Source organism: Girardinichthys multiradiatus, chromosome 18, assembly GCF_021462225.1.
Source record: "Girardinichthys multiradiatus isolate DD_20200921_A chromosome 18, DD_fGirMul_XY1, whole genome shotgun sequence".
Classification (NCBI taxonomy): Eukaryota; Metazoa; Chordata; class Actinopteri; order Cyprinodontiformes; family Goodeidae; genus Girardinichthys; species Girardinichthys multiradiatus.
Window position 1 is genome coordinate 20655663 of NC_061810.1, and position 12022 is coordinate 20667684.

General features: G+C 37.6%; 1 protein-coding gene across 2 annotated transcripts in view; it reads left to right on the forward strand.

Moving 5' to 3' along the window:
- The first annotated feature begins 557 nt into the window (after positions 1-557).
- scn4ba (sodium channel, voltage-gated, type IV, beta a) overlaps positions 558-12022 on the forward strand; it is a 33434-nt gene continuing 21969 nt past the window's right edge. The window contains exon 1 of one of the 2 annotated variants that reach the window (XM_047392543.1): positions 558-1690. In XM_047392543.1, the coding sequence (XP_047248499.1) occupies positions 1597-1690 (94 nt within the window). In that variant the 5' untranslated portion in view covers positions 558-1596. The remainder of the gene's footprint in view (positions 1691-12022) is intronic. The other variant, XM_047392544.1, reaches the window with a different exon arrangement.

Consider the following 12022-nt stretch of genomic DNA (forward strand, 5'->3'; position numbering starts at 1 on the left):
TATGATTCTGGACGATTAATGAAATCAGATCCTTCTTGCAGCCAATGCTTCAAATCTGATGGCAAAGTAAGGTAGTGTAAATGTCAGTGACTGAACAGATATTCTTAAGATGCCCTATTTAACAGTACATGTTTCACATGGATTGTTCATGATGATGAAAATCTAAACTATCCCTTCAATAAAGATGTGATTAGAGAGCTTATGTTTTTCATCTTTGCCATCTTATTCAGAAAACTTTTAAAACTTTTTAAAATAGTTCTGATGTTTGCTCTGTTCTAACGGTGACTGCAGATCGATAGTTAGACTTTTGATAAACTGACTACAACATTATGTAGATTTGTATTTGTAAAATAAATGTAATTATTTGCTAATGAGTTGTGTCTGGTGCCTTCTTTGACAGGGCCTTCATAGACAATTTGTGATAAAAGTAAAAAATTAGATGAAGATAAAAAAAAACTGCATGATGATATTAAAAGAATCAGTGTCATGCTGGTGTCTAACAATACTGAAAGTATATCATACAACTGAAGAGAGAAAAAAGAAACTGGAGATAAAACTTGATTTATTGTTTGAGAAAATGGCAGGGGACAAAGTCAGAGCTTCCCAATACATCACCTGCCAACATAGGAGTACAGTAGAAGTGTGAAATGGAAAAAAAAAAGCATGAAAGTATAGCCATGAGTTAAGGGTCCAGCAAAACGACTGGTGTTTTGTAGGGGAAAGCACCCAGGTCACATCCCACTCAGACCATTCTAAGTGAGCAGATTCAGCCTTACTCTGCAGAATGCCTACATGTGTGTGCCTCCATGTGGCAGTAGACGTCACCCCCTAACTCTCACCGATTACTGTGTCCCCCTCCTCTCTCTTTTGCTGTCTCCTCACCTCCACCTCTGCAGTAGCTCTCTCTCACTCATTTTTCACTGTGCCAGCTTTCCGCGCACTTTGTGCTTTCCTCCCTCACTGCTGGCTGTGCTCCAGCATCCATCTGTGCCTCATGCGTGTTCTCCTCCACCCTTCCTGCAGCCTATGTCCCCCCCAGTGAGGGTTGCTGGCCAAGCTGCTTCTCTAGCTGTTGCTGCTGCTGGAGCAGAGGGGGCTACTTGATACTGCGTGTTAAGCCGCTGCTGCTGCCGCTCTGCCTTGCGTCTCTTCTTCCTTTTCCCTCACAGTGTGCTTTACTGGATATTCGGTCTGCCCGAGCAGCGTCAGAGGACAGAAAGGAGGGAGGGGAACAGACACATTCTCCTTGTTCTACTACTGCATTGTCCTATCTGTCTTTTCCTATTTCTTCTCTTGGCTGCTGGAGAACAACTGGACAGAGGAGAGCTCTTCTCTTCAGCGCTTCCCATCTCTGCTCATTCCTGGGACAGGGTGTAGGGGAGGAGAAAAGAGGGAGGGACTGCAAGCAGGACTTCAAACTCTTGCTCTTAGCTGCACACCTCAGTGTCCCACCTTGTTCTTGAGGCACATAAGTCAAACATACAACCTGTCACTGGTGGACAGGAAGACAGTTTGTCAAGGACGTACACTGTGGGCTTACAGAGGAACAGACAGGACCACAGACAGACAGACGGACAGACAGGTGTTGTCAGTGTCATGGCGTCAGTGGACAGCAGCGGTTCGAGTGTCTCTGGTCGGCTGAGATCAGGGGATATGCTCCATGTTGGTCTTGCAGTTGTGCTGCTGCTCGGTGAGTTGGACCCTACTGCCCTCTATACGTTTAAATGACATGGTGTTCTTTTGTTTTCTTACACATTTTTAAATTACACTAGAACATTATGTCTCTCGTTATCTGTTTGGTAGGTTCAGATCAACTTACTCAACCAGTACGAAATCCCTTAGCTGATCAAATTAACTTGGCATTCTCCTTAACCCCTCCAACATTTACCCAGTTTGCTTTTACTGTGTTGGTGCTGGTGAAAGTGGAGGGGATGTTCACCTTTGCTTCAGTTATAATATTTCATTTTTTTATTATTCTGTGCTATGATGTTAAAGATGATGAGGACAGCTAGATCACGAACTTTGAATTGTATCTGAACTTGTATATGCCGGAAATTAATTGCCGAGCTGTTTTACTGATTGGCTAAAACATCCTGTGTATGTCCTAATTGTGGGAATATTACCTGGTAAACATAAAAAAGGGAATTAAACTTTCAATTTCAATACGTATGTATGCACCTCGTGGATGACTAAGTGTAATCATAATACTGGTAGTGACGTAGTGGTGCAGTGAAGATCTGACTTTATGTTTATCCCCTCCCTGATTTTTGTTTCATATGTCCACTAGTGCCCCTTTATCCCAAAATGTACTCCTTACTCCAAGCTATTGTGAAAGTTGAGCTCTGTTGAAGTTTATGTCAGAAATACAAAATTCAGGGAATTTGTATGAAATACTTTTAAATTTCAAAAATACATACATACCAAATACAAAACCAAAACATCAAAAAGTGTATGGCATGTCTTTGAAAGTGACACAAATAGACAAAAGGTAATGAATATAGAGTGCACAGGCTTAAGAGTAAGATAATACATCAACTTCGACATAGACGTTTTACAAGCTCTGTGGCAGATGTTTTGGCTCTGAAGCTGTAGGCAGGACTTACTCTACAACTCTGGATTATGAAATATCTGATGATGAGGAAAAAGAGACCTTTCTTAAAGCTAGAATGACAGCTTTGAAAATAAAAAGATAAACTATCCCATTTTGATGTTTATAATGAGCTGTTCATTTGTTTATGTGTGTTCTTATTTTTGCTATTCATGGGTTTGATAACTGCCTAAAATACTTCTTATTTCATACTGACTTTAAGCCTTCTTCATTTTTTTAAAGTTTTTGTAACATAACATCCTTCTACTGCACTGTCATACAACTTTTCTTTTTATCATAGCAGATAAATAAGTCTTCTTTTGTGGTACTTCTGTTTTTTCATAGTTTCACTTGAAAACTGTTACTGTAACTTGTGAGGGGTGTTTATCACTTTGCCAATTGGGCATTTAAGGTACAAAATGTAGTTTTGTTCCTACCTGAAAAAGTTGGATATGAAATGGAGCCATCTGCCACAGGATGTTCTGTACGAACCTTGTGTCATACCCACCAGGAAGACGTTCTGTGCCTACTTTGACAACCTCCAATTGACGTTATTTTCCATTCTATATTTGTCTATTCTAATGAAACATAGTTTTGTGACTGCAGAAAATAATATCTGCAGCAGGAGGTTGTTCAAAGTTATTTTGGTTTGATAAGGGGTCATAATCTGTCATTTAGAGTAAACAGGCTCAATCAAGGATCAGAATCAAAATAAAAGTGTAATACAGAAAATAATGTGCAAGATTTCGATCAATACATGAGATTTAAGTCTTTTTACTTCAAGTTATTCTAAAAGTAATTGAAATACTCAAATGCAGAGAAAAATAGGATGATATAAAATAGTTAAGTACATGGGTACAAACTGGTTTGTTAATGAGTATGATGTGCAACTAGGAAGGTAAAAAAATGGCAAAAAGTAGATACAAAATCTGTGTAGGAAATAGTGAAGGGGTGAACCGATCCACAGCGACTTGTAAGACAATACTGTGTTAGTTGTTTAGTCCGTGCATTTCTGTAGTTTCTTTTTTTTTTTTTTTTTACATTTGGGTTTTAGTTCTGCATTAGATGCTAAAAACAAGGTATGACTAAAAGCGTCAAAGTGTGACAGGCGATCCAAGTGTGACAGGTTGTTTTGGTCCAGACGTTTACATGTTAGAAAATGAAATCATCTATATTTCTAGTTTTGTCTTATGCAAAATTCAGAAAATATTTTATTAGTGAGGAGGAAGCTCTATACATTAAAGTATAGTTTGGTAAAAAGGTACTTTCACCATCCATCCATCCATTCATTTTTTTCCACTTATATGAGATCCAGGCACCAGGGGTAATGTGTCCCTAGTGACACACTCCAACTAATTCTGTGGTATCCCAAGACTTTCCCAGGTGAGAAGAAATATCTAGTTCCTCTAACTGGTTTTGAGTAGCCCCATGTCTTCTCCCAGTAGGATGTGCCAGGAGGTATGATAAGATGCCTGAACCACTTCAACTGATTATTTTGAATGGGAAAGAGCAGTTGCTCTACTTTGATCTCCCGTTAGATAATTAGCATAAGAGATAGGGTGAGGAACTCTATGTCAAGCCACCCCACAGAGGAAGATCCAGGATGTCATTTGTTCGGTCATGATCCATATGTCATGACCACAGGTAAAGAACGTAGACAGTTTTCTTTAAGGGTGTCTACCCATCTCCCACCCCATCCTACCATCACTTGTAAACATCATGCTAGGATACTTGGAACTACTTGAAGCAGAGACTGATCCGCAGACCTGGAGGAGAAATATCCCTTTTCTCAGTTATTTTCACATCTGTACTATATCTTATATTGATTTTTTGTGACCCCTGTAACACAGAAAACAGAGGAGCTATTGCAATTACCAAGTAATCTTGAGACCTAAACCTAGTTTTAATTTTTAAACTTAACTCAACAATTCTCAATTTTTGAAATGGGAGAATAAATTTGAGTGCATTTTGTAAAGATTGTCTTAATAAATAACTAAACTGTGTTAGTGTTTAGTTATATATTTTTTTTAAAATTGCCACAAGCTTTTAAGAAAATATATATTCATTTGATAAATTTCATGTATTAATCTCTATAAACATCAGTTTTTTTGCATAAATAATTTATAATTAAGATATTCCACATTTCTTTGGAGGAAAAGTGATGCACTACAGGTTGTAAAGTTGTAACGAAGAGGTTACCAGAAGCTGGATAGGTGCAGTAAATGTGATATACTACACGGTGGTAATTGTTTGTGTGGCTATGATGTAACACACTCTTAGCATGTAGATCTGATATGAGTAAATGTGAACCTACCTTGTCCAATACCAGTAGATCCAGTGAAGTGAGTTACCTAGCTGCTGCTTTAATGCTCTTGCCCTACTGTCAATCATCCACCTTGGTAAACTTCCATCATCTATACCCATTCCCGTCTTCCTCTGCGACCCCTTCAGAGACCTCCTTTGTACTGTACCACCTCCATTATATTTTATTTGATGCTCCCCTCTCTTTTTCCTTTCCTTCCTCCCCTTTGCCAGCATTCACTCCTCTCTTTTCTCTCCCTCTCATAGAGGTAATAGTGTACTCAGTCAGTTCTCTATGGGTTCACACAGAAATACATTAACCCTTAAGTCTTTGGCCTACTTGAAGAAAAAAAAAACTCACCTTGATATACAGTCAAGGACACATGCACACACACACACACACACACACACACACACACACAGTCAGCTACATTTTCTACCACTAGTGATTCATATATTGATGTTTCCCAAATGGGACAAGAAGATACTTGATAGTGGAGCTAAAAATATCAAGCATGCCAGTGTATTACTAATGTGCAAAAGCTTACAAGTGTGAATGTATGTACAGCCTGTTCATGCTCCTGTACTCCCACACATACCAGTACCATCAGACAAACTGGACTAATAATGTTAGTCTGAAGGTGCTATAAGCACAAATTGACTAAAGCGGAAGAGTACAGCAAAGAGCAAGGGAACAAGAAGATAAATCATAGTGGTTTCAAGAGTTATGAAGCAGGAGGGGCATGGTGATACGCTTATCTTATAAGTAAACGATAATGCTCCCACTTGATAAGAAGGTACTTATGTAAGACATTTAAAAATTAGACTTTCTCTTGTGTTATGACAAGTTTTTTCTACAAAAATTTTTTATTGAGCATTTTGGCTTCAATTCAGCTCCCAAGTGCTCTGAAAATAAATACTCAAACCAGAGTGTTGCGCATGGCATAGACTTAAGAAGTAACTGCTCAAGTCTTTCAAGCATCTGAAAAAGAACCGCCTTTACCTTATTAGCATTATCTCATCTTTCGGTTCGTAAACGTTCATTTTAAAATCCTTATTTTTCGACAGTGGCATTTATTGCTGTTTAGGCTTGATGCCAGGTTGTTTAGTTTTGTGTGCTGTATTGTCAGCAGCTACTTTGTTGTTTCATTGAAACCACTCTTATTGATCTATTATTACAGACGACCTATGCCATTTTTAAGGTTAAGTCAACGTATAGTGCCAAAAAAGCATTCAGTACTAACGTTCATTAGTTACATAGATTTCACTCATAGATATAAGGGGGAGCCCAGAGTTTAGTGCTAATGTAATAATTTAAAACATAGCATACAAGTTTATGGACATGGTGTCTTGACATACACACAACATGTACTCCAACCATGTGCAAGTGCAATGTGATCCTGGGCAGTTCAGTGTCGAGGACAGCATTTATAAATAGATCCCAGAGTGTAGGAGAGACATCAGAGAAACAATCTGTCATTGCAAAACAAACATAACATATCTAGCAAGACTTAAATGCCAATAGAGATTACTTGGCATTTTTGGGAACCAAAAAAAAAGCCAAATACCACAGGGTCACAGGACATCACAATAAGAATTTTTAACAAAATTGATTTGTTTGTGGAGAATTTCTGTTTTCACTGATTCATTTCTATGTCAGTCCTTTCACCAGTTGGTGTAACAGACACCTTGACCATCGCACTTGTGTTGAGAAGTCTTGCTGTACTGATGCCAATATATGAAGGCATTTTCAACCAAGAGTTAAATTTAGTCATGGCTTAAAAGGGTTGTGATTTCAGAAAACCCTGGCAAGTGCTAATGCTGAACATGATTGATTATTAAAAATTTAACAAACATTACTAATACTCAACCCACTCAAGACTGTGGAAATGGTGGTGGACTTTCACAGAACACCACCCCCATACATCCCCCTCACCATCCTCAACAACACCTTGTCAGCTGTGGACCACTTCAGGTTCTTAGGAACCACCATCTCTGAGGACTTGAGATGGTCTTCACACATAGACAATGTTCGGAAGAAGACCCTGCAGAGACTGTACTTCCTGAGGCAACTCAAGAAGTTCAACCTTCCACAGGAGCTGTTGGTCATCTTCTACACTGCCATCATTCAGTCTGTCCTGTCTTCATCCATCTCAGTGTGGTTTGGCTCATCCACAAAACAGGACAGGTCCAGACTGCAACGAATAATCAGGAATGCAGAGAGAATAATCAGGCCTGACCTTCCCTCCATCCAGGACTTATACAGGTTAAGGGTCAGGAAAAGAGCTGGAAAAATATTTGCAGACCCCACACACCCTGCACATAAACTGTTTAGAGTACTACCCTCAGGCGTCGTTACAGAGCACTGTTTACAAAAACCAGCCGCCACAGAAACAGTTTCTTCCCCCAGGTTATTTCTCTGATGAACATTTAATAGAGTACCAAACAACCTAATACTGAAGTTGCAAATCCACCTTTGCATATGTGTATATTGTATGTATGTATTTATGGACATAAGGATATATGCAGAATATATCTTGTAACACAAAAAAAAACAAAAAAGAAACCCAGAGAGCAAAGTGTACTGGAGTCAAATTCCATGTTTGTTGTATGTACGAACTTGGCTATAAGGCTGATTCGGATCCTGATTCTGATAGCTCAAATTTTAGATTTGGACCACAAAATAAATGTTATTGCTCTATTGTAGGAAGTCTAAGAGCCTGTCTAATTTATGGATACTCCACCTCATAATATACGTGAAAATCCTTTTATCAAAACAGTTTTACAATGTGGTGGCAGGAAAAAAGCCCTTTTTTACACCGTTTTAGGTTGTTCAGAAACAAACCGCTCAAACCGGCCAGATCTCCTATTACTTGCTCTGATACAGAAGGTTTGAGTGGAGTACTGCATGTGGCCAAATTACAATTCAAATTCCCTTTTCCAGCTCTATTTTTATGCACAAATTTGTGAAAATGTTTTTTCCAGGTGATATTTGGCAAAATGCATCATGTTTTGGTACCTTCGACTGTTTTTCAAAGCATATCAGTCAGCAACCTTTTCTGACACAGTAAGAAGATTTGGATGCACAAAGAAAACCTTAATAAACATAACATGATTACTACGTCTTTTTTTAGTTGTTACAAGATTAGAAGTGTTATAAAATGTTGTATGTCGATCACACAAAGGCATTTAGATAGCTGCGTAGAATAAAATGAAAACAAATATAGATATATCTCTACAAATATATATTACCTCTGGTTTATGTCTCTTTTCTGTTATTCTCACTATCATTTACTGAAATTAAGACTGTTTTCCTCACAAAACAAGACCCTCAGAGATTCAAACTTAGACCATGACATAAATAGTTTACAAATTGGTATAAGAAGTATTACTTTACATCTCAATATTTTCCTCTGAGATTTTCAAAATATAATTTATATACCATAAGATCTGGTATTTGTATGTAATTGCAAACTAATATTCAGGGAAATAAAATAAGATTTTACTTAACATAAAATAACCAAGTAATACATAGGCAAGTAACAAAATTTGATTTAAAATAACAAAAAACATGCAGCACTTCATCCAAACAAATGAATGAACATGAATGAAGGTTAAATTTTCATATGTTCCAAAAAAACCAAAAATGTATCTGTTTCTTATTTATATGCCTTTCTCTCACTCTGTTTATGTAGGTAACTAGAAATATGTTTCAGTGAAAAATTATGACCCTTTCAGATATTTCAGTGTTTCAGATCATCAATCACATTCTAATATCAGACAAAATATGCCAGAGAGCGGAATTCATGGTTTCACCAATTACAGCAAGTCGTCCAGGGTGACAAAAACAATTACTTTCTCACAGCACAGTGAGTGTGTTCAGATTTTGATATGCTTCATTATTTCCAAGGGGAAAACTGTTCTAAAAAGTAAGAAGGTAAATTAAATAAAATACACATTTATCGCTTAAAATTTCATAAAGATAAATTATCACACTTTGAATAAGCAAATATTTAAAGGATAAATGAATACAATTTTAATGTTTATATATATGTTTATACTCAGTTATCTTTATTTCTGTTGTAATATGAATTTTTACTGCAACTGTATTTTAAACAACAGCTTTTATGAATAACATGACAGGGATTTCAGTGTAAAAGTTAATGACAAATATTCATTTCCTTTGGACAGAATTATCTGAACAGGTTGTGCTGAGGCAGCTAACTGCTTCACATCATCAATGTATGTGTTTGGATTACAACAGGCTGGTAAAAAAGGAAATTAAGTGTTTAATCATACACAAGAATTACAGTTCTGTATGTATCCCGGTTTTAAAATCAAGGTTCTGGATGTTTTTGGTACTAAACCTTACCAAAGTGGGCCGTGTAGAACTGAATGAAGGTTTGGTTCAATATTGTCAATTAATAAATAAAAAGTTGGAATAAACAAGTGTTGTCTAGATGCTTTATACAACTATAAAACAACTTGACAATTGTCATTATGGCTGCTTAGGAATCATTGAATACAACTGTGCAGACAGTGGACAACCAAAAAAAACAAAACATTAATCACTTTAGAATTGTTTTCAGATACAGACAAATACATCACAGTAATGCAATGTGGTCAAAGGTCTATAAAGACTCCCATGGTATTTAGGGCTGGTGTGATGCTACAGACAGCTGGATTTGGACTTTAGCCTATTTTTCTCCATACCAGTAAAGTTTACATTCAGCTTGACGTTGTTTCAGGTGAGTAATTTAGTAACTGAGAGCTACATATCTCACTACTATTCAAAAACCTCCACCTTTCTTTCTCCATTGTTACTCGAGCTGAGTAAGAAACCTTAATGTTCCTAATCATCAAACTTAGAAATAGCTGGGAGTCGTTTCTGCATAGTTTTGGCATGGCGGAAATCTACACTTTAGTTCTGTAAATAATTGTTCTGCATGTGTCCGACTTAAAACAATGTTTTTGTGTGGTGCTTGTACGTGGTGAACCGCAAGGGGTGAAAAAAACCACACTCCTCCTAAAATTTGCTGAAGGTAATTTATTTATTTGTTTAAATAGCTGAGCCATGCTCCACTGGCATGCACTGCCAAAAAAATTAAAAACAAACAAAAAAACCCAAGTGGCTTCAGATATTAAATGAATCCCCTACAAGAGCAATTCAATTCAGTTCAATTCTGGGGGTTTGAGAGAACAGAGCAGAGACACAAAACAAACACAGAAGCACTGATCCAGGAGTACTTTCTATGGGAAGGAAAAGTAAATGTTAATGGATGTAGCTCATTTAGTCGTTTCACCTAAACAGAAAGAACAGATAAACTCGGAGCCAGTTTTCAAGGTTAGAGTCTGAAAGAAAGCACATAGAGTTAGTCACAGTAGAAGCTCAGTCAGTAGCTATGTCTAGGAGAGAGAAAGGGTTAAACACTGAAAGACAGGGCCATGCAGGTCATTGGTAGAGGGTGAGCATTAAGTTGTTGCCAGCAGAAGCTTGGAAGATGCCCCCCTCCAGAAAGGTGTCAGGGTAGACACAGAATCAGGCCTGGTGTAGCTTCTAGAAAGAAAAAAAAGAGAAAACATAAAGTTAAAAGCTGAAATAACAGCAAATAATGCAAAATTGGAGAGTAGTGTGAGAATGTAGCAAAGAGAGTGAAAGTGGTCATTATGTCCTCCAGCAGTCTAAGCCTATAGCAGCATAACTACAGAGATAACTCAGGATAACCTAAGCCACGCTAACAATAAGCTTTATCAAAAAGGAAAGTTTTAAGCCTAGCCTTAAAAGTAGACAGTTTGTCTGCCTCATGGACTAAAACTGGGAGCTGGTTCCACAGGAGAGGAGCCTGATAACTAAAGGATCGGCCTCCCATTGTAGAGCAGAGAGCAGGGGACATAAAATTACCTTCCCTGCCAGTGAGTAGACTGCAACTTACAAAGGGTAGGTCTCCGTCTTTCTCTCTTTGTAGCTGTTGGTGGGACCAACAACACAGTCGCTTCATATTTTAGATCCCAACACTCATATGGCAAAATATGCACATGTTGTGATGCGCATATGAGTATTGGAGCTCCTCCAACTAACCTAAAATTAGCTCCCACCAGGCTCAGAAAACAATTATTTGAACAGTTTGCGATTGCCAACTGGCTCTGAATCAGCAATCAAATGAACTCTTTTATTGACTGATACTTAATTTGGTAACTGTGTTGATTGACATGCCAAACTGTTTAATAACCACTATTGCTTTCCTCCTAAAAGACTTTTGCTTACAATATTTTGCCACAAATAGCCCTTTTTGATTTTTCGTGCCTGGGTCAAATGAATGATGAAGTGGTATTATTGTATGGTTGCATTAACATAAAACACTTTTTAGGTCCAAACAATTTGTGAGAAAACTAAAAAGCTGTATTTAGATATCTGTTTGAGAGGCACAATGGTGTACTCGGGTAAAAAAAAAAAAGGTTCATACAGCTGCATTACTGTTAAACCATCGAGAGTAAAACACAGACTTATTATGTGCAGAAAATGGACAGTTGCAGCTGTTTGTTTTCAGACACTAATCTATTACCTGTAAGAAGTATTCCAACCTTTTTCTGAACCTTTTAAAAGGTTTGGACAAAAGAGGTGTGCTAACACCCACACATGCACATTAGGGTAACAATGCTGGCCCTAACCGGAGCAGAAACCATGATCTACCTCTATGCTGCCAGAATTGTTTTTGGTTTTTTTTTATCAACACTTTTAATCATAAGCACCTAATCACCTCTGTGGTGGATTCCAAGGAGCCTGGGCACACCTAAAAGCCCTTTTAAATTCTTCAGTATTTTAGATCTTCAAGCTACTGTGTCTAAGACAGTATTTCTCCTGACTTCCTTCTTCTAAGTGGACAAATCAACAATTAATTATTCATTCCATGAGCTCTCATTAGGGCTGAGAACTTGCCATCACTACTTTCTTTCAGCGTGACCTTTGTGGTGAGCATAGGATACTGAATTTTGGGTTCCCTTTGTAAAATATTGCCTGTATGCTTAACTGCCATCTGCTATTTCTTTTTTACTTTTTTACATATATCTCCACTTAGGGCACTGAAATGAATATCACTATTGTGAGTGGACACAACTGAAAACTAAAATGTGTAA